This window comes from Pseudophryne corroboree, chromosome 5, assembly GCF_028390025.1.
Source record: "Pseudophryne corroboree isolate aPseCor3 chromosome 5, aPseCor3.hap2, whole genome shotgun sequence".
Lineage (NCBI taxonomy): Eukaryota > Metazoa > Chordata > Amphibia > Anura > Myobatrachidae > Pseudophryne > Pseudophryne corroboree.
The window spans coordinates 324,347,100-324,370,902 of record NC_086448.1 but is presented as its reverse complement, the minus strand read 5'-3'; the positions used below and the strand labels follow the sequence as shown (position 1 = coordinate 324,370,902).

Here is a 23,803-nt window from a genome sequence, read left to right as displayed (position 1 = left end):
AAAGAAGGGAAAGGAAAGAAAGAGAAAATATGTGGAGGATATGTGCGGACTGTACAGTGGGGATATAATCGGATAGGAAAGCTTATGAAGGTTGAGTGAGCGGTTCTGGAATGTGATAAGCTAGCCTGAAGAGGTGAGTTTTCAGAGAACGTTTGAAGGTTTGGAGACTAAGGGAGAGTCTTATTGTACAAGGTAGGGCATTCCACAGAGTGGGTGCACCCCGAAGAAAGTCCTGCAATCGTGCATGAGAGCAACTAATGACTGTGGATGAGAGACGTAGATCTTGTGAAAAGGGGAGATGAGCGAAGAGATGTACATTGGTGTAGTATGGTTAATGGCCTTATGTGTGAGTAAAAGTATTTTAAATTGAATACGGTAGAATACAAGTAACCAATGGAGGGACTGACAGAGCGGATCTGCAGACAATGAACGTCAAGCATGGAAGATTAGCCTCGCAGCTACATTCAGAATGGATTGTAGTGGTGAGAGTCTCTTTTTGGTAAAACCAAAACCTAATATTGAAAAGCGCTGGTATAGAGCAACACAACAATGTATTATTTTGAATTATTTTAAATGTATTCAAACAATCATAAAATAATATATATAAAATGACAATTCACCGGCCAGTGATAGCTAAATAAAATTACAACATATATCTTCCCATCAATATTTATGATTCAGTATGTTACTGAATACTTATAATGTAACAATAAAAGTTATTTTGTATCAAGCAGTATTCCATCATAATCAAATTCCAGACAGCTCATTTATGAATGAGCAGTGGTTAAAATCAATGCAGTTTTTAGTACTTGCAGTGGCTCATAAATGTTTATCCTTTGTGTATTTATTAATAGGGTTGATGTTATTTACCCTCTATTTGAAGCTGATCCAATGTCGTGTAGCTGTAAATGATTATCATGTGGAGTGGTTTATATCCGGATTCCCAGTTGGTATACTGATGTGCTTTCCTCTGTCTATCCAAGGATGTCCGCCAACCCTCAGAGATATCCGTAATGACCTCCGGTTCCTCAATATGCATCAGGCACCCTAGTGCTTCTAGTGAGGGCTCGGATGAGCGTTCTCTCTGTCCGTGTGTCCCCACTCGTAGCGGGCTCTGTCACGGTGGCTCACCTCCTTCCTCTCCCCGTGTGGAGGACCCACTCCGTTGAGCGCTTGATGTATGGCAAAAGGTCCCCACTTGCAGCGTGTGTGGCAGGCACCTGCCGCTCTGTGCTTTGCAGTGTGTTGATGACGCGTTTTGTCGCCTACACCATCGGCAACTTACTCAGATCAATACCCTATGTGCTCCTTCCCTCTGTTTATTCTCCCAAAGCTCCAAACACCTGTGTTGCTTAATTAAATACTTTCAGCTTTTTCCTGGGTATTTTAAAAAACACTCATAATAACCTTTGCTTATAATAACCATACATAAAACACTTAATAAATAAAATTTAAACCAATTACATTTATATTCCAAAGCTGCAATATTAGTAAAAAAACAGCAGCTAATAAGGATAAAAAGGAATGGATATCTGTAGAGGATAAAGGAGGTCATTCTGACCTGATCACTCGCTGCCGTTCAACGAAGTGCAGCGACCAGGTCCAAAGTGGGCATGCGCCGGTGCCACAGTGCACCGGCGCAAACGAGATAGCCGATGGCTGTCATTGCCTAGCGATCGCCTCTGCCTGATTGACAGGCAGAGGTGGTCGCTGGGCGGGAGGGGGAGGCATGGCGGCGTTTGGCTGTCATTTTATGGGCGCGGTCCGGCCAACGCAGGCGTGGCTGGACCGTGCGGGGAGCGGGACGCAGCGGCTGCGTGACGTCACACACAGCCGCTGCGACCTGGGCAGCGACGAGTAACTCCCAGCCAGCCTCAGGAGCTGCTCTGGCTGGGAGTTACTTTTCAAGTACAAAAGCATCGCCGCTGTACGATGCTTTTGTACTTGTGCGGGGGGGAGGCCGGCCGGCCTGACATGCAGGGCGGACTAGCCCTGTGCTGGGCGTCCCCCCGCATGTCAGTGTAAGTGATCGTAGCTGTGCTAAATTTAGCACAGCTACGATCAGGTCAGAATGACCCCATATTTTGCCTCTTTTAGCCAACTCTCCTAAGGTTCTAATAATGTATCATTAATATATTACATAATCTTATAGGTACCAAGTCATTCCCAATTATAATTGGCAACAAACGACTAGATTCATCAAATCAAACTAGATTCTAATAGGACATAGATACATTTCATTTAAAAACAGTGGGGATCTACACCACCACTGACAATAATAGATTGCACGAAACCACAAAAAAGGTTACTGTATCTATTCAACTTACATCACAAGAATCAATTATGTTAACAACATCAGTGTGGGCATCAGGATTTTACGCTCTATATTTGATTTAATTCTACCGCGTCATTAAGACCATGGGGAACCATAGTATTTAAACGGTAAATCCAAAACGCCTCCCTCTTACATAACCTATTAAACCTATCTCCTCCCCTATTAGTACTACTAATTTGTTCTATTGCTTTGACTGTAAGATTCTTAGTACTATTGGGCTGTTGACATAATGAAAAATGGCTTGAGAGCAGATGAGTCCTGATACCCCTACTGATATTACGAAAATGCTCCATAAAACGTGTGTCCAGCATTTACGTTGTCCTTCCAATGTACTATTTACCCCAGCCACACTCTATCATATACATGACAAACATGGACCTACAATTAAGAAAATTATTTATTCTGATAATTTCTCCAGTGGTAAAAGACCTAAATTCAGTAGATTTCCTGACTGCATGAAGGCATGTATTGCACTTAGTTTTGCTGCAGACATGAAACCCCTCTGGTTTTCCTGGTATCCATGTGTGTGGCCCCTCCTTCTTCTGATGGAAATGTATTTTGATCAAAAATTGTGTTTGGAGCTTTGGGTGAATAAATAGAGGAAAGGATCACATAGGGTATTGATATGAGGAAGCCGCCGATGGTGTAGGCGACGAAACGCGTCATCAACACACTGCACTTTTGGAAGCCGGTCAGTGATTGCTCTAAAGGCGTGATTCTGCACAGAGCGGCAGGTGCCTTCCACACACGCTGCAAGTGGGGACCTTTTGCCATACATCAAGTGCTCAACAGGGCGGGTCCTCCACACGGGGAGAGGAAGGAGGTGAGCCACCGTGACAGAGCCCGCTACGAGTGGGGAGACACGGACAGAGAGAACGCTCCTCTGAACCCTCACTAGAAGCACTAGGGTGCCTGATGCATATTGAGGAACCGGAGGTCATTATGGATATCTCTAACTGAGGGTTGGCAGACATCCTTGGATAGACAGAGGAAAGCACCTCAGTATACCAACTGGCAGGGCCGGCTCCAGGCCTACTAGCACCCTGAGCGAGAAAATGTAAAAGCGCCACCCCCCCCCATGCGCGCGGCGCACGCGATCCCGGAAAAGTGGGTGTGGCCTCTTGAAAAGTGGGCGTGGCCTCATAACTTCATATCATCAAACTATAAATATATTTTCACACAATTAGCAGCCTTACACATAGCCACAGTAGTGTTCCTTACACACAATGTCTCCAGTATAGTGCCAGATACACATAATGTGCAGTGCCAGCTACACATGACATGCCCCCCAGCAGTGCCAGCTACACATGACATGCCCCGCAGCAGTGCCAGCTACACATGACATGCCCCGCAGCAGTGCCAGCTACACATGACATGCCCCGCAGCAGTGCCAGCTACACATGATAGTGTTCACTTTTTAGGGCATGGTGCTGATCACAGGGAGGGCACATTTTTAAGTTAGGAGGGCAAAATGATGTACATACTGCTTGTTGTTCCCATACCTATATGTGAAAGCATGGACAGTGCGCGCCGAAGGCGCGCAGCAAAAATTAAGGGGAGTTACTTCGTGGGGAAGGTACGTGGCCACATAATAGTGGCAATTTGCATTACACCACACAGTTGTGCAGCTAATACACACTGCACCAGGTAGAACCTCCTATACACTTTGCGCCAGGCACACCACTGAGACACATTGCACCAGGGAGAGCACTGAGACACATTGCCTAGCCACAGACGCCTAGCGGGAACACTACATGACATGCCCCCCAGCAGTGCCAGCTACACGTGACATGCCCCCCAGCAGTGCCAGCTACACGTGACATGCTCCCCAGCAGTGCCAGCTACACGTGACATGCTCCCCAGCAGTGCCAGCTACACGTGACATGCCCCCCAGCAGTGCCAGCTACACGTGACATGCCCCCCCAGCAGTGCCAGCTACACGTGACATGCCCCCCAGCAGTGCCAGCTACATAAATGGCCACACAGTGCCAGATATGCACCCACAGTTTAGATACATAAATGCCCCCAAAGTGCCAGATACATAAATGCCCCCACAGTGCAGATATGCCCCCCACAGTGCCAGATACATAAATGCCCCCACAGTGCCAGATACATAAGTGCCCACACAGTGCAAGATACATAAGTGCCCCCACAGTGCCAGATATAAAAATGCCCACACAGTGCCAGATATGTCCCCACAGTGGCAGATATAAAAATGCCCCCACAGTGCCAGATATAAAAATGCCCCCCACAGTGCCAGATATGCCCCCACAGGGCCAGATACATAAATGCCCCCAGTGCCAGATACATAAATGCCCACACATTGCCAGATGCATAAATGCCCCCAGTGCCAGATGCATAAGTGCCCACACAGTGCCAGATACATTATTGCCCCCCACAGTGTCAGATACATTAATGCCCCCAGTGCCAGATATGCCCCCCCAGTGCCAGATATTCCCCCACAGTGCCAGATATGCCCCCACAGTGCCAGATACCTTAATGCCCCCAGTGCCAGATATGCCCCCACAGTGAGAGATACCTTAATGCCCCCAGTGCCAGATATGCCCCCACAGTGCCAGATACATTAAATGCCCCCAGTCCCAGATATGCCCCCACAGTGCCAGATAAATAAATGCCCCCCACAGTGCCAGATAAATAAATGCCCCCCCACAGTGCCAGATAAATAAGTGCCCCCACAGTGCAGATATACCCCCACAGTGCCAGATACAGAAATGCCCCCACAGTGCCAGATACAGAAATGCCCCCACAGCGCAGATATGCCCCCACAGTGCCAGATAAATGCCCCCCACAGTGCCACATATGCCCCCAGTACCTGCTGTGCCGACGGGAGGGGGAGTGCTGCTGTGCGCGCTGCTGTCTGTGCGCGCTGCTGTCTGTGCGCGCTGCTGTCTGTGCGCGCTGTGCGGCGCCGGTGTCTGACATCAGACGCCGGCGCCGCACAGCGCACACAGCGGCGGCGCACACAGCGGAAGCCGGGAGGACAGCAGGGGAGATCAGGGCCGGCTCCAGGCTCCGACATGGCGGCGCCAGCGCGCGGCGCCCTTTAAGGGTGGCGCCCTGCGCGGCCGCTCGAGTCGAACATGCCTCGAGCCGGCCCTGCCAACTGGGAATCCGAATATAAACCACTCCACATGATAATCATTTACAGCTACAGGACATTGGAGAAGCTTCAAATAGAGGCTAAATAACATCAACCCTATTAATAAATACACAAAGGATAAACATTTATGAGTCACTGCAAGTACTATAAACTGCATTGATTTTAACCACTGCTCAATCATAAATAAGCTGTCTGGAATTTGATTATGATGGAATACTGAAACAGTTGCTTGATACAAAATAACTTTTATTGTTACATTATATGGATTCAGTAACATATTGAAACATAAATATTGATGGGAAGATATATGTTGTAATTTTATTTAGCTATCACTGGCCAGTGAATTGTCATTTTATATATATTATTTTATGATTGTTTGAATAAATGTAAAATATTTCAAAATAATACATTGTTGTGTTGCTCTATACCAGCGCTTTTCAATATTAGGTTTTGTTTTTTTCTGTTTTTGGGTGGAGTATACCCACTGAAAAGCAGCAGGTATATAGCTACTAATAAGCGCTGGGTGTTTCTTTGTTGTTGTTTCTACTCTTTTTGGTAAGACCAGTAAGAAGACTATTGCAATAATCAATGCGGGAGATAATGAGAGCATGGATTAGAGTTTTTGCAGTATCTTGTGTAAGGTATGGTCGTATTTTAGATATGTAACATGATTTTGAGACAGATTGAATGTGTGGAGCAAAGGACAGTTCTGAGTCAAGTATGACATCTAGGCAGAGCCGGCCCTAACCAATATGATGCCCTAGGCAAGATTTTGGCTGGTGCCCCCTAGTACCACCGCTAGTTCCGCCTCTGAGCTTGCACCTCTTTCCCAGCACTGTCACCCCTCACCCATAGCAGTCCTTATTTTGGTGTTTGAACCCCCTATATCTTAAATAGGAACAGTTCACACATTTGGCGCACAGCCCAAAAAGGGGTGTGTTTTTGCTGGCAAGGGGCATGGCCACACAATAGTAACCCAAATTCAAATTACGCCACACAGTAGTGCAACTTTATTCACATTTGATCATGCGATAGTGTCCATAATTCACGTTACATCACACAGTAGTATTACTTTACCTTATAAATGTTACTCCTCACAGTAGAGCCCCTTATTCACAATACATCACATTGAATTGCTCCTTATTCACAGTAGTGCAATGCCACATAGTAGAGCACATAATGCCACACATTAGTAATGCATTTATACACATAATTCCACACCATAATGCCCCTTACACATATGCAACACATTATTAATGTCCTTATAAACATAATGTGCCTTACACATTATGACAACCTTTACTAATGCCCTTTTACACATAATGTCCCTTACACATATGCCGCACATTATTAATGCCCTTATACACATAATGAAACACATTGCGCCCCCTACACATTTGCTGCACATTATTAGTGTCCCTATACACACAATGACACACATACAGTAGTACCCTGTTACACATATGCCGCAGATTATTAATGCCCTTATACATATAATGACACACATAGTGCCCCTTACACATACGTTGCACATTATTAATGCATTTTTACTTTACACACATAACGCTCCTTACACATATTCTGAACACTACTGCACAACCAACCCACTCACATGCACACAGCACTCACACTGCCACTAACACTGTGACCTCTGCCTCTGCTTGGATACAGATGTGTCCTCATACATCTTGCCTCAATGCTAACGTCAGGCACCTTTTTTTATGAAAATGCATCTTATTTGCATCGTTATGTGGCTAGGATGCACAAACAGCTTCTACTGATTAAAATGATATGCTGCATGCCTATATACTGTGTGAGACTGTGGCTGTATCTGCATATGAAATGCTACACACAGAATATAGGCATGCTGCATATCATTTTAATCAGCAGAAGCTGCTGATGCCCCTAGGCATATCAAATGCCCTAGGCAATTGCCTAGTTTGCCTATGCCTATGGCCGGCTCTGCATCTAGGCAGCGTAGGGTTGATTGTTGAGTTCTCAACAGTGATAGAGATATATAGATAATGTGGTAACATCTGGAAAACCAAAAACAGTGCAAATTTGGAGGCATCCTTATTATGCAAATAGTGGAGGGGAACTTTTTCAGTGCACTGGTGGTGTAAACTCAGATTGATAATGGGAAGCTGTGTGTGCACTTGATCTGTAATTGTATGCACACAAAAAAGAAATGTTCTATATGCACAAAAAAAAAAGATATGTTCTATAAAAGTTAAGGGGCTATTTATCGATATATGGCCAATAACAAATATTTTTTTATTGCTGCACACTGCAATATTTTTCGGGCCTACTTAACAAGCTTCTTTCACCAAAAATATTTAACGCTGGAGAAACTTTTTTTTTTTGCCAGAGAAAGGGCTTTTAGGGGCTTCATAATACCAGACCCCTTAGTTTGATTGTCAAGAAACATACATGACACATAACTTCTGTATCCATTTACCAAAAGTTTTTGATTTTTTTCAGCAGTTTACAAAGATTTGTAATGCTAAATCAGTTATTATAATCTGATACACCTTCATGTATGAGATGGCAAAGGTTTTTTATTAGGTTTCTTGATGTTTTTCTAGCAGTAGTAAAGTTGTGGCACACCTGCTCCTGGGTGGACACTATCATTTTTTCAGGATCTGTACAAATGACATCTCCCTGTTGCATCCTTTGGATCTTGTAGAGGTATAATTAAAATAATAAAAACGTAATAAAAATGTCAGTATTTAATTTGTCTGTAAAGTGTTTTACAAAAGTATTTTTGACTCCTAGGATGATGCTTCTTGATGGCTGTTTGGTTGAAAAATGGAAAGACCAATTAAACAAAAGATTCAAGGTACTGAATATGTTTATAGTCTGTGATGATTATGCCGGCCATTTTTCAGGTGATATACATCTGTTACTTCATTATCATAGTGACTGCTATAAGTAATAGTCATCCAATCAAAATCTAGAGGTGTGCGAGGGGGCCGGCACTGGGCACAGTTTTGCAGTGCCTTTCATTTACATTACTTTATCCAAGGGTGTTTTAAGAGAGGAGGGGACGTGCATGCAGCCACGTCGCGGGCCCCCTCAAGCAGTTAATAGACTGTGGCTTAAAGCCAGAGCCTACTGCGCATGCTCAGGTTTCCGGGAACATGACGCCCACCCTTTGTTCCCAGGAACACCTGCAGTGCGCATGCGCAAATCACTCGGAAATGACCGCGGTGGCCATTTTCCAAGTGATTTTTGACCGCCACGGGACTCCGGAGGGGTAAGTATATTTTATGGGTGGAGTGTGTATGGTGTGGGCCCCCCCAGACCTAGGGGCCCGTGTGCTCTGCACACACTGCACCCATTATAGAAACGCCTATGACTTTATCTGTTATATTGTTTTAAACCCTTATTGTTCAAGAGGATTTCTTTTTCGTCCACTAGGGGGCACTGGACCAAAGGCTTAACGCTGGGTATAGGCTGGCTGGGAGCAGACAGGCACCAGAAGGGTTACTTTTAAGTACCCAGCAGGCCCTGCTTCCCTATACCCCGCCCCCGCCGACAAGCCCGCCGGTTTTTCTTTTGGTGCTTCAGGAGCAGCACCGTTTTTTAGAGATGGCTGTTAAAACAGCCATGGTTACTTTGTCTGTAAGAATTTTTCTTCAGCAGTGCAGTGTAGCGACCAGAGCCCAGCATGCCTGCTCCAGCACCCGGACTCCGCGGTGGCAACGTCGATAATGGAGCCGGGGTCTTCCACTGGGGGAGGCTACCAACATGCGCATTAGCCTTCCTTACAGCTGCAGCGGGTTCCGACATGCGGCGTTCCCCTCCCGCTGAAGGGAGCCAGTGGGGGGGGGGGGCAGATGAGTGGAGGCCCAGTGCGCTGCACCTGTTTTCCACTATACAAACAGGGCATCAGCCAGCAGGGTAGGTGGTGCTTGGCAGCCATTTTAGAGCACAAACTGGCTGGGCGTTGATGAGAGAGGAGAGTCTTGCCACTGTCTCCCCTGTGCCCCGCTTCTGCAGCCGGGTTCAGTCATTTTCTCCTTCCTGCTGATATCACAGGACAGTTGAGTAGCTTGGCCCCTCTTGTTATGTTGCATTTAAGTGGCTGAGTAACTGTGTGTGTGAGTGTTTTAACACTGTGTGAAACTTGATTGTACGATTCTTATACCAGGACTTAATTCAGCATAGGTTCCTCAGGGACAGGCCGCTGCTAATTAAGTGGCACTTTGGAAATGTACAGTGCTGTTTTACAGTATATTGTGCAATGACATCCAGGGGCAAAAAGGTGGTCACACCTGAGCCTCCCACTTGTGCTGCATGTTATGCTATTCTGCCTCCTCAGGATCCACAGGACACTGGCAGATGCAGAGACTGCGTGGTCGTACCACCGCAACAGGATCTCCCACCTTCACCGGTTCCTCAGGATCCAGCGTGGGCAACCACACTGACACAGGTTATGACGCAACTAGTGAACCGTTTGAATATGCAGTAGGTGGCTCCGCAAATGGCACCGACGTCAACTTTGGTACAAGGTCAGTCATGTATATATCCACCCCCACAGGTGGATCCCCCATAGGTTGACACTCTAGAACAATCAGTCCAGGGATTATCTCAGGTCTCTGCTTCCATGCAACAATTTGTAGATATAAGGCAAGCGTCCCAGGCTGATGCACACTTCTAGCGGAACTTCTACCCCACACTCAGAAGGGGGTTCGGATTCAGACACCCCAAATTTTGACCAAGAAAGTAGGTCAGGGGAATCTGATCCGGACGCAGCTTCAGGTCTAGAGGATTCTCTTTCTATAGCAGAAGTAGAGGCCCTAGTCAAACAAGGGAGACTGGTACTGGATATTGAGCAAATAGATCCTGCTCCAGCCTCTAAGACTCCAGTTTTTAAGAAGCCTAAAAAGGATTCAGCACAGTTTCCTCCCTCTGCACAGTTGGAAGATTTACTGGAGGCAGCATGGGCTAATCCGGATAAATGGTTTCAGCTCTCTAAAAGGTATCAATCATTCTATCCATTCCCGGCTAAAGAGAGGTCCAAGTGGGAAACTCCCCCACCAGTGGATGCGCATGTAGCACGCATAGAGCGTTCCTCCGTTCTCCCAATCCCGGATACTTCATCTCTTAAAGATTCCACGGATCACAAATTAGATACCTTTCTTAAGACAGCATATTCCCATGCGGGAGCTATAACCAGAACGGCATTAGCTTCGGCATGGGTAACCAAAGCAGTTTCCTGTTGGGCTGACCAGCTTCAACAGGGCCTATCCTCCTCAGTTAGTAGGAAACAACTACTGACACTGGTAGCTCATATTCAAAGAGCAACCGCATATCTGTCGGAAGCAGCCCTAGACACGGTCGTGCTTACATTTAAAGTTTCTGCTTCTACAGTGGCAGCAAGTCGATCCTTATGGTTGCGTTCTTGGAGAAGCTCTTCCATATGCACCAGATACCCTATTTGGGAAAGAACTGAACGATATTGTCACTCAGCTGGCTACTGCTAAAACAGCTTTTCTCCCATCAGCAGCAGCCCCCAAGCATAAAACTACCTTTCATGCCTTTCGTGTCCAGGGACGAGCTAAGGGCCATGCCTCCTCCCGTTACCAGGCCCAAGCAAAGACCACCTAGCCTCGCTCAAAACAACCTTGGACTACGAGATGCCCAGCCACCAAGCAAGCTGACAAACCTGCAGCGTGATGGGGCGGGCCCTGCTCTGGGGGATCCCAGAGTGGGGGGGCCAACATCTGTCTTTTGCTCCAAAGTGGTGGGACATCACGACGGACGCCTGGGTCAGGGAAGTCGTGACACAAGTATACACCTTGACATTTTGGCACCGTCCCCCGCACAGGTTCTTCACCACGGAGATGCCGAGGGATCTCGGAGAGGCAGAGGCTCTACACAAATCAGTCGGCTCTCTACTCGACTCCAACGTCATTGTTCCGGTACCCCGGGACTAGAGAGGACGGGGTTTTACACGTCGCTCTTTCTGGTCCCGAAACCGGACGGTTCCTACCACCCTATTCTCAACCTCAAGAAGTTGAACCTCTACCTGTAAGTCCCCAAGTTCCGCATGGAATCCCTCTGAACGATCATCATGGTGCTGAAACCAGGAAACTATATGGCATCCCTGGACATACAAGATGCATATTTATATATATCAATTCGTCCAAGTCATCAAAAGTTTCTCAGGTTTGCGGTCCAGGACAAACATTTCCAATTCAGAGCCTCACCATTTGGTCTATCTATGGCTACAAGAGTCTTCATGACAGTTATGGCAGTCATCGCAGCACGTCTCAGACGCAGCGGAATCCGAATCCTGACCTACCTGGACGATCTCCTACTCCTAGGACAATCGCAACAGACTCTTACACTTCACATTCAGTCAACAATAGAGATGTTACAAACTCATGGCTGGAGGATAAATTAGAAAAAAATCATTGTTGACGCCTTCTCGGACAATCCTTCACTTAGGGGCGCTCTCAAATTCCACAGAACAGCGAGTATTTCTGCCACTGGAAAAACTCATGGTCATTCAATCCAGAATTCAGACACTCCTCCATCAGCGCACGGTTTCAGTCCATGCTTGCATGAGAGAACTGGGCTCGATGGTGGCAACATTCGATATGGTGGAGTATGCGCAATTCCATTCTCGTCCTCTACAATTGGAAGTTCTTCACAAGTGGAACAGTTCTCATCTCCACATCTGATCACAGATCATAACACTCTCTCCAGAGGTTTGACTGTCCTTAATATGGTAACTCTTTTGGGACAACCTAGACAAGGGTCGCCCCTTTTGGCTTCAGCACTGGACAGTGGTCACCACAGATGCAAGTCTTCGAGGCTGGCGAGCGGTTTCGGAGTCCCACACGTTCAATGTACTGGATTTGAGGGCAATCCTCAACACACTACGCTCAGCACGATCTCTGCTCAGGGGTCACCCAGTCAAAGTCCAGTCGGACAACATGACAGCAGTAGCTTACATCAATCGACAAGGGGGCACTCGCAGTCGAGGAGCCATGCGAGAGGTATCCAGGATATTTGAATGGGCAGAACAAAACCTTCCAGCTCTGTCAGCAATCTTCATCCCAGGAGTACTCAACTGGGAAGCGGATTTAACGTGCACTCCGGGGAGTGGATGCTACACCCAGAGGTGTTCGAACAATTGGTGTCCAAGTGGGGGATGACGGACATAGACCTCATGGCATCCCAACACAACAACCAAATAAGCAAGTTCAGCTCTCGGACAAGAGATCCACAGACATGTCTAGTAGACGCCCTCACGGCTCATTGTTCGTTTCACCTGATATACGTCTTTCCACCAATCTCCATGATTCTCAGACTACTCAGGAAATTCAAACTGGAAGGCAGCAAGATGATGCTGGTAGTTCCAGACTGGCCACGTCGCCCATGGTAAGCGTACCTGCTAAGTCTGTCCATAGACAGACTGTGGCGCCTCCCTCTACGCCCGGACCGTCTGTCTCAATGTCCCTGTGTACACCCCGATCCTCAACGCCTCACTTTGACGGCCTGGCTATTGAGACATCCGTCCTAAAGACTAAAGAATTTTCCAAGCGGGTCATCAAGACTATGATTAATGCCTGGAAACCGTCATCGTCTAGGATCTACCATCGGATTTGGAAAAATATATTTCTCTTGGTGTGCCAGTCGTGGTTTTAATCCGCGCTCTTTCAACTCGCTTGTTGTCGTTTCTTCAATTTGGCCTGGACTTAGGCCTCAGGTTATTGTCACCAAAAGTTCAGGTTTCAGCACTGTCAGTGCTGTTCCAGCAACAACTGGCACTAAGGCCGGATGTCAAGACATTCCTCTAAGGCGTGCTATACGTTCAACTACCGTTTGTGGCTCCAGTGGCCCCTTGGGATCTGTCACTGGTCCTTAAGTCTCTACAGAAGCCTCCTTTCGAATCTCTGGAAACAGCGGACCTTAAGTGGATCACTTGGAAGACCTTGTTTCTATTGGCTGTATCTTCAGCTCGCAGGTTATCAAATCTCAGTGCTTTATCCTGGCGGTCACCCCGATAGAGCAGTTCTTCTCTACGTGGACAAAACCAAGGATCTCAGACGTTCGGACTCCTTGTTCATCTTGTTGGACGCTCGCAGAAGATGTTCTCCAGCGTCCAAACAAACCTTAGCCAGATGGCTGCGGTTGACTATTCACCATATCTATTACATGGCGAACCTTCCTACCCCTCCAGGGGTCAAGGCTCATTCCACAAGGGCTGTGGGTGCCTCCTGGGCAGCTTCGCATGGGGCCTCAGCTGAACAGCTATGTAAGGCTGCCATGTGGTCCTCTGTCCAGACTTTCATCAAATTTTAAGCGTTCGACACCTTTGCGTCATATGACGCAGCCTTAGGGGCGAAGGGTCCTGAATGCAGTCCAGGAGCATTCCCGCCCGGGTGGGGACAACTGTAGGATGTCCCAGGGTTAAGCCTGTGTTCCGGTGCCCCCTAGTGGACAAAAAAGAAAATCGGATTTTTGTCTTACATTGTTAAATCCTTTTCTTTGAGTCCATAGGGGGCACCGGACGCCCTCCCTTTCGCACCTATCCTTCAGGATTGGGTTCTTGTGTAGTTTGTGTGCTATCCTTCATCGCAGTGTCCTTCTGTGTGAGGTGTTCTTCCTTCCTCTTTCTGCCACTCCTGCTTCTGGTTTGCTATAATAAACTGTCGGGCCTGTCGGCGGGGGCGAGGTATAGGGAGGCAAGGCCTGCTGGGTACTTAAAAGCAACCCTTTTGGTGCCTGTCTGCTCTCAGACAGCCTATACCCAGCATTAAGCCTTTGGTCCGGTGCCCCCTATGGACTCAAAGAAAAGGATTTAACAAGGTAAGACATAAATCCTATTTTTCTGAACATATTTTATTGTAACTGAGACCTTTATACCTGTAGGGACACTGTAGGGACATATTTTCTTTTTGCATTTTAAGGTGTACAGTAAATACATTCTGAACATACTTGAGCCAGATTTGAGAGACTTACAAACTGATTGCCTCCTATGGTGCTAATTAAAGCATTAAAGAGGAAGTGCAAACTCCACATGCAATAGTAGAATAGGCTGCGTGATGCTCTAAAAAATCTCCAAAGACAATTAGAATATTCTTTTAAATTTATTATAACAAATGAAACAAACATAACATGAACAAAGCAAATTCAACAGTAACATAACAGAAGTATATATATATATATATATATATATATATATATACTTTAACATTTGTGTGTAGTCACATCAATAATGAAATGTAGTATTTACAAAACTAAATCATAGGGTGAGATTCAAATGATATATCACACCCAATTTCCTTTCTAAAATGATCTCCGTTATCGCGCATATTGCGCCCATAGTAATCAGTTTTAGCCGTGTAAAGGGTTGGGTGCCTCGCTACTCCGGCTGAAGAAATGATACAACGTCCATGAGGGCAGAAACAGAACGTGTGTGGAAAGGGGTGAAAAGAATTGAATCCCTCCCATAAAGTCTTATTGACTCTTTTTATAAAGCACTGTGTGTAATATATTTATATCGGTATTCGGTCTATAGATCTACTCTAACAATGTCTATAGTCAATAGGTCGACCACTAATGGTTCACATGCATTAGGTCGACGGGGTCAAAAGGTCGACATGTAAAAGTTAAATAGTACAAAAGGTCAACAGATTCAAAAGGTCAGCATAACAATGGTTGACACAAGTTTTTTGTTATTTTTTTTACACTTTTTTATACAGTACTTTATCATTCACGTGGGCTATGATTGGGAATAGTAGTAACCTGTGCTGAGTGCAGCGGTAGCGGAGTGAGTCACCTTGTCCGAAGCATTGCGAACAAAGCGAGGAGATGCGGTTCACTAATGGTGCTTTTTTTTTGTGGCAGAAAAAAGTGACAAAACACCCAAAAAAACAACAAATGAATGATGTCGACCATTTCCATGTCGACCTTTTCTACTGTCTACCTATTCCATGTTGACCTTTCGACCCTGCTGACCTTTTGATCCTGGCCTTGCTTTGTATTCCAATCCCCATTTTGTATGTGTAAGACCATGGGTCAGACACTGCTCTAATGGAGGGGCACTTGCATTTGATGCATCTCTTTAACACCATTCTTCCATTCCACTATATATTATACAGGTACTACCATCTGAATTGAAATAAGAAATATTGGTGACATAAAAACTGCGCAATCCAGGCAGCCTACAGATCAAATATCAGAAAAAAGTGTCTCCCCAAAAACACCTTAGAACAAACAGGAAATAGTGACAGATAAAAGTTCCACTAGGCGCCACAGATAAAGGATTTAGGAGTATATGCAATTGCGGTCGAATTCCGGCTGGAATTCGACCATTTTTAAATTCGACACAATTCGACAGTCAGACAACCCTCCCGCCGGGACCCGAATTCGACATATTCAATAAAAAACGGATTCGACAGTCCCGCTGTCGAAAAACGGACCAATTGACGATAGAGTGCGCCCTGGATTCGACTTCATGGACGGCACAAAAGTGTTTAAAAAACCCTGAAAAATAATGCGTGGGGTCCCCCCTCCTAAGCATAACCAGCCTCGGGTTCTTTGAGCCGGTCCTGGTTGTAAAAATATGGGGGAAAAAATGACAGGGGATCCCCCGTATTTTAACAACCAGCATCGGGCTCTGCGTCCAGTCCTGGTGCAAAAAATATGGGGGACAAAAGACGTAGGGGTCCCCCGTATTTTTCACACCAGCACCGGCCTCCACTAGCTGGAGAGATAATGCCACAGCCGGGGGACACTTTTATACCGGTCCCTGCGGCCGTGGCATTAAATCCCCAACTAGTCACCCCTGGCCGGGGTACCCTGGAGGGGTAGGGACCCCTTAAATCAAGGGGTCCCCCCCCTCCAGTCACCCAAGGGCCAGGGGTGAAGCCCGAGGCTGTCCCCCCCATCCAAAGGCGGCGGATGGGAGGCTGATAGCCAAGTGACAAAATAAAGAATATTGTTTTTTGTAGCAGAACTACAAGTCCCAGCAAGCCTCCCCCACAAGCTGGTACGTGGAGAACCACAAATACCAGCATGCGGGGGGGAAATGGGCCCGCTGGTACCTGTAGTTCTACTGCAAAAAAATACCCAAATAAAAACAGTACACACACACCGTGAAAGTATAACTTTATTACATACATGCACACCGACACACACATACTTACCTATGTTGACACGAAGTGTCGGTCCTTTTCACCAGTAGAATCCACGGGTTACCTATAAATAAAATTATACTCACAAAAATCCTGTGTAGATCTGTCCTCTTCTGCTTGTAATCCACGTACTTCGCAAAATAATAAAATGCAAAACCCGATCCACGCACTGAAAGGGGCCCAATGTTTACACATGGGACCCCTTTCCCCGACTGACGGGACCCCCCGTGACTGCTGTCAAAGAGGGTACCTTCAGCCAATCAGGGAGCGCCACGTCATGGCACTCTCCTGATTGGCTGTGCGCGTCTGAGCTGTCAGGCGGCGCACTCGAGATACAATGTAGCACATAGGCGCTCCATTGTATCCAATGGTGGGAACTTTGCGTCAGCGGTTGAGGTTACTCGCGGTCAACCATTCCCACCATTGAATATAATGGAGCGCCTATGTGCTATGCGCCGCCTGACAGCTCAGACGCGCACAGCCAATCAGGAGAGTGCCACGGCGTGGATCGGGTTTTGCGTTTTATTATTTTGCCAAGTACGTGGATTACAAGCAGAAGAGGACAGATCTACACAGGATTTTTTTGAGTATAATTTTATTTACAGGTACCCCGTGGATTCTACTGGTGAAGAGGACCGACACTTCGTGTCAACATAGGTAAGTATGTGTGTGTCGGTGTGCATGTATGTAATAAAGTTTTACTGTCACGGTGTGTGTGTACTGTTTTTATTTGGGTATTTTTTTGTAATAGAACTACAGGTACCAGCGGGCCCGTTTCCCCCCGCATGCTGGTACTTCTGGTTCTCCAAGTACCAACTTGCGGGGGAGGCTTGCTGGGACTTGTAGTTCTGCTACAAAAAACAATATTGTTTATTTTGACACTTGGCTATCAGCCTCCCATCCGCCGCCCTTGGATGGGAGACTGATAGCCTCCTCGGAAGCCTGAGGACAGCCTCGGGCTTCACCCCTGGCCCTTGGGTGGCTGGAGGGGGGACCCCTTGATTTAAGGGGTCCCTACTCCTCCAGGGTACCCCGGCCAGGTGTGACTAGTTGGGGATTTAATGCCACGGCCGCAGGGACCGGTATAAAAGTGTCCCCCGGCTGTGGCATTATCTCTCCAGCTAGTGGAGCCCGGTGCTGGTGTGAAAAATACGGGGGACCCCTACGTCTTTTGTCCCCCATATTTTTTGCACCAGGACCGGACGCAGAGCCCGGTGCTGGTTGTTAAAATACGGGGGATCCCCTGTCATTTCCCCCCCATATTTTTACAACCAGGTACGGCTCGAAGAGCCCGAGGCTGGTTATGCTTAGGAGGGGGGGGGCCCCACGCATTTTTTTTCAGGATTTTTAACCCATTCCCACCCCTTCCCACTGAAAAACATGCTCTGATCTCTCCATATTTTCTCTGACGTCCTAGTGGATGCTGGGAACTCCGTAAGGACCATGGGGAATAGACGGGCTCCGCAGGAGACTGGGCACTCTAAAAGAAAGATTAGGTACTATCTGGTGTGCACTGGCTCCTCCCACTATGACCCTCCTCCAGACCTCAGTTAGATTTCTGTGCCCGGCCGAGCTGGATGCACACTAGGGGCTCTCCTGAGCTCTTAGTAAAGAAAGTATTTGTTAGGTTTTTTATTTTCAGTGAGATCTGCTGGCAACAGACTCACTGCTACGAGGGACTTAGGGGAGAGAAGCGAACCTACCTGCTTGCAGCTAGCTTGGGCTTCTAGGCTACTGGACACCATTAGCTCCAGAGGGATCGAACACAGGCCCAGCCTCGGTCGTCCGGTCCCGGAGCCGCGCCGCCGTCCCCCTTGCAGAGCCAGAAGACGGAAGATTCCGAGGAGAAAATCGGCGGCTGAAGACTCCGGTCTTCATTAAGGTAGCGCACAGCACTACAGCTGTGCGCCATTGCTCCCCATGCACACCACATACTCCGGTCACTGATGGGTCCAGGGCGCTGGGGGGGGGTGCCCTGGGCTGCAATTAGATTACCTTAAAAATGGCAAAAAACACATAATATAGTCTAATGAACTATATATGTGTAAAAATCCCCTGCCATAATATTAATAAAAGAGCGGGAGAAGTCCGCCGTGAAAGGGGCGGGGCTATCTCCCTCAGCACACTGGCGCCATTTTCTCTTCACAGTTCCGCTGGAAGACAGCTCCCCAGGCTCTCCCCTGCAGTTTCCAGGCTCAATAGGGTAAAAAAAGAGGGGGGGCACTAAATTTAGGCGCAATACTGTGTATTATAGCTGCTATATGGAAAATCACTTTGTGTAGTGTAAATCCCTGTGTTATATAGCGCTGTGGTGTGTGCTGGCATACTCTCTCTCTGTCTCCCCAAAGGACTTTGTGGGGTCCTGTCCTCAGTCAGAGCATTCCCTGTGTGTGTGCGGTGTGTCGGTACGGCTGTGTCGACATGTTTGATGAGGAGGCTTATGTGGAGGCGGAGCAGGTGCCGATAAATGTGGTCACCCCCTGCGGGGTCGACACCAGAGTGGATGGATATGTGGAAGGTTTTAACCGACAGTGTCAACTCCTTACATAAAAGGTTTGATGACATAACAGCTGTGGGACAGCCGGCTCAGCCAGTGCCTGCCCAGGCGTCTCAAAGGCCATCAGGGGCTCAAAAACGCCCGCTACCTCAGATGGCAGACACAGATGTTGACACGGAGTCTGACTCCAGTGTCGACGACGACGAGACTAATGTACATTCCACTAAGGCTATCCTTTGCATGATTACGGCAATGAAAAATGTGTTGCACATTTCTGACATTAACCCAGGTACCACTAAAAAGGGTATTATGTTTGGGGAGAAAAAGCAACCAGTAGTTTTTCCCCCTTCAGATGAGTTAAATGAAGTGTGTGAAGAAGCGTGGGCTTCCCCGATAAAAAATTTGTGATTTCTAAAAAGTTACTAATGGCGTACCCTTTCCCGCCAGAGGACAGGGTACGTTGGGAGACATCCCCGAGGGTGGATAAAGCGCTCACACGCTTATCAAAAAAGGTGGCACTACCGTCTCAGGATACGGCCGCCTTAAAGGAGCCTGCGGATAGAAAGCAGGAGGCTATCCTGAAGTCTGTGTATACACACTCAGGTACTATACTGAGACCTGCTATTGCTTCAGCATGGATGTGCAGTGCTGCAGCAGCGTGGTCTGATTCCCTGTCTGATAATATTGATTCCCTTGACAGGGACACTATATTGCTAACCATAGAGCATATTAAAGACGTAGTCTTATACATGAGAGATGCACAGAGGGATATTTGCCGGCTGGCATCTAGAATAAATGCAATGTCCAATGCAATGTCCATTTCTGCCAGGAGAGTATTATGGACTCGGCAGTGGACAGGTGATGCGGATTCTAAAAGGCACATGGAGGTTTTGCCTTACAAGGGTGAGGAATTGTTTGGGGATGGTCTCTCGGACCTCGTTTCCACAGCGACAGCTGGGAAGTCGACATTTTACCCCAGGTTCCCTCACAGCCAAAGAAAGCACCGTATTATCAGGTACAGTCCTTTCGGCCCCAGAAAGGCAAGCGGGTTAAAGGCGCGTCCTTTCTGCCCAGAGGCAGGGGTAGAGGGAAAAAGCTGCACCATACAGCCAGTTCCCAAGAACAGAAATCCTCCCCTGCTTCCACTAAATCCACCGCATGACGCTGGGACTCCACTGGTGGAGCCAGGTGCGGTGGGGGCCCGTCTCCGGAACTTCAGCGACCGGTGGGTTCGCTCACAGGTGGATCCCTGGGTTCTACAAGTGGTATCTCAGGGATACAAGCTGGAATTCGAGACGTCTCCCCCTCGCCGTTACCTCAAATCAGCCTTGCCAGCTACTCCCCCCGGACAGGGAGGTGGTGCTGGCGGCAATTCACAAGCTGTTCCTCCAGCAGGTGATAATAAAAGTTCCCCTCCTTCAACAGGGACGGGGTTACTATTCCACAATGTTTGTGGTACCGAAACCAGACGGTTCGGTGAGACCCATTCTAAATTTAAAATCCTTGAACACTTACATAAGAAGGTTCAAGTTCAAAATGGAATCGCTCAGGGCGGTTATTGCAAGCCTGGAGGAAGGGGATTACATGGTATCACTGGACATCAAGGATGCGTACCTGCATGTCCCCATTTACCCACCTCACCAGGTGTACCTCCGGTTTGTGGTACCATTACCAATTCCAGACGTTGCCGTTTGGTCTGTCCACGGCACCGAGGGTATTTACCAAGGTAATGGCCGAAATGATGATACTCCTTCGAAAGAAGGGAGTTCTCATTATCCCATACTTGGACGATCTCCTTATAAAGGCGAGGTCCAGGGAGCAGTTGTTGGTCGGAGTAGCACTATCTCAGGAAGTGCTACAACAGCACGGCTGGATTCTGAATATTCCAAAGTCGCAGCTGGTTCCTACGACGCGTCTGCTGTTCCTGGGTATGATTCTGGACACAGAACAAAAGAAGGTGTTTCTCCCGGAGGAGAAGGCCAAGGAGTTGTCATCTCTGGTCAGAGACCTCCTGAAACCAAAACAGGTGTCGGTGCATCACTGCACGCGAGTCCTGGGAAAGATGGTAGCTTCTTACGAGGCAATTCCATTCGGCAGGTTCCATGCAAGGATCTTTCAGTGGGATCTGTTAGACAAGTGGTCCGGATCGCATCTTCAGATGCATCGGCTGATCACCCTGTCCCCGAGGGCCAGGGTGTCTCTGCTGTGGTGGCTGCAGAGTGCTCATCTTCTCGAGGGCCGCAGATTCGGCATACAGGACTGGGTCCTGGTGACCACGGATGCAAGCCTCCGAGGTTGGGGGGCAGTCACGCAGGGAAAAAACTTCCAAGGACAATGGTCGAGTCAGGAGGCTTCCCTACACATAAATATTCTGGAACTAAGGGCCATTTACAATGCCCTAAGTCAGGCAAGACCCCTGCTTCAAAACCAGCCGGTGCTGATTCAGTCAGACAACATCACGGCGGTCGCCCATGTAAACCGACAGGGCGGCACAAGAAGCAGGATGGCGATGGCAGAAGCCACAAGGATTCTCCGATGGGCGGAAAATCACGTGATAGCACTGTCAGCAGTGTTCATTCCGGGTGTGGACAACTGGGAAGCAGACTTCCTCAGCAGGCACGACCTCCACCCGGGAGAGTGGGGACTTCATTCAGAAGTCTTCCAACTGATTGTAAACCGTTGGGAACGGCCACAGGTGGACATGATGGCGTCCCGCCTAAACAAAAAGCTAAAAAGATATTGCGTCAGGTCAAGAGACCCTCAGGCGATAGCTGTGGATGCTCTAGTGACACCGTGGGTGTACCAGTCGGTTTATGTGTTCCCTCCTCTTCCTCTCATACCAAAGGTGCTGAGGATAATAAGAAAAAGAGGAGTAAGAACTATACTCATCGTTCCGGATTGGCCAAGAAGGACTTGGTACCCGGAACTACAAGAAATGATCGCAGAGGACCCTTGGCCTCTGCCTCTCAGACAGGACCTGCTACAGCAGGTGCCCTGTCTGTTCCAAGACTTACCGCGGCTGCATTTGACGGCATGGCGGTTGAACGCCGGATCCTGAGGGAAAAGGGCATTCCGGTTGAAGTCATTCCTACGCTGATAAAGGCTAGGAAAGAGGTGACAGCAAAGCATTATCACCGCATATGGCGAAAATATGTTGCTTGGTGTGAGGCTATGAAGGCCCCCACAGAAGAATTTCAGCTGGGTCGATTTCTGCACTTCCTACAGTCAGGAGTGACTATGGGCCTAAAATTGGGATCCATTAAAGTCCAGATTTCGTCCCTGTCTATTTTCTTTCAAAAAGAACTGGCTTCACTGTCTGAAGTTCAGACGTTTGTTAAGGGAGTGCTGCATATTCAGCCCCCTTTTTTGCCCCCAGTGGCACCTTGGGATCTCAACGTGGTGTTGGATTTCCTAAAATCACATTGTTTTGAGCCACTTCAGACCGTGGAATTAAAATATCTCACGTGGAAAGTGGTCATGCTTTTGGCCTTGGCTTCGGCTAGGCGAGTGTCAGAATTGGCGGCTTTGTCCTGTAAAAGCCCCTATCTGATCTTCCATATGGACAGAGCAGAATTGAGGATGCGTCCCCAATTCCTCCCTAAGGTGGTATCAGCGTTTCACTTGAACCAACCTATTGTGGTGCCGGCGGCTACTCAGGACTTGGAGGCTTCCAAGTTGCTGGACGTAGTCCGGGCCCTGAAAATCTATGTTTCCAGGACGGCTAGAGTCAGAAAGACTGACTCGCTGTTTATCCTGCATGCACCCAACAAGTTGGGTGCTCCTGCTTCTAAGCAGACTATTGCTCACTGGATCTGCTCCACGATTCAACTTGCACATTCTGCGGCTGGACTGCCGCATCCTAAATCAGTCAAAGCCCATTCCACGAGGAAGGTGGGCTCTTCTTGGGCGGCTGCCCGAGGGGTCTCGGCTTTACAACTTTGCCGAGCTGCTACCTGGTCGGGATCAAACACGTTTGCAAAGTTCTACAAGTTTGATACCCTGGCTGAGGAGGACCTTGCGTTTGCTCATTCGGTGCTGCAGAGTCATCCGCACTCTCCCGCCCGTTTGGGAGCTTTGGTATAATCCCCATGGTCCTTACGGAGTTCCCAGCATCCACTAGGACGTCAGAGAAAATAAGATTTTACTCACCGGTAAATCTATTTCTCGTAGTCCGTAGTGGATGCTGGGCGCCCATCCCAAGTGCGGATTGTCTGCAATACTTGTATATAGTTATTGCCTAACTAAAGGGTTATTGTTATGAGCCATCTGTTCCTGAGGCTCAGTTGTTATTCATACTGTTAACTGGGTATAGTATCACGAGTTGTACGGTGTGATTGGTGTGACTGGTATGAGTCTTACCCTGGATTCCAAATCCTTTCCTTATTGTGTCAGCTCTTCTGGGCACAGTTTCCCTAACTGAGGTCTGGAGGAGGGGCATAAAGGGAGGAGCCAGTGCACACCAGTAGATCTAATTCTTTCTTAGAGTGCCCAGTCTCCTGCAGAGCCCATCTATTCCCCATGGTCCTTACGGAGTTCCCAGCATCCACTACGGACTACAAGAAATAGATTTACCGGTGAGTAAAATCTTATTATTTTAGTCAGAAAAAAAAATATTCTTTAAAAAAATATATTAAATAATACTTGTGGCTCCTAAATAGACAAACCAAGTAGATAATCCCTTCTAATATAAATAG

At 47.6% G+C, this 23,803-nt stretch overlaps 1 protein-coding gene across 1 annotated transcript in view; it reads left to right on the top strand.

Annotated features, from left to right (window-relative positions):
• SFRP4 (secreted frizzled related protein 4) overlaps positions 1-23,803 on the top strand; it is a 47,099-nt gene that overhangs the window by 8,934 nt on the left and 14,362 nt on the right. Inside the window, exon 5 of the mRNA XM_063924889.1 lies at positions 8,232-8,295. Coding sequence (XP_063780959.1) covers positions 8,232-8,295 — 64 coding nt within the window. The remainder of the gene's footprint in view (positions 1-8,231; positions 8,296-23,803) is intronic.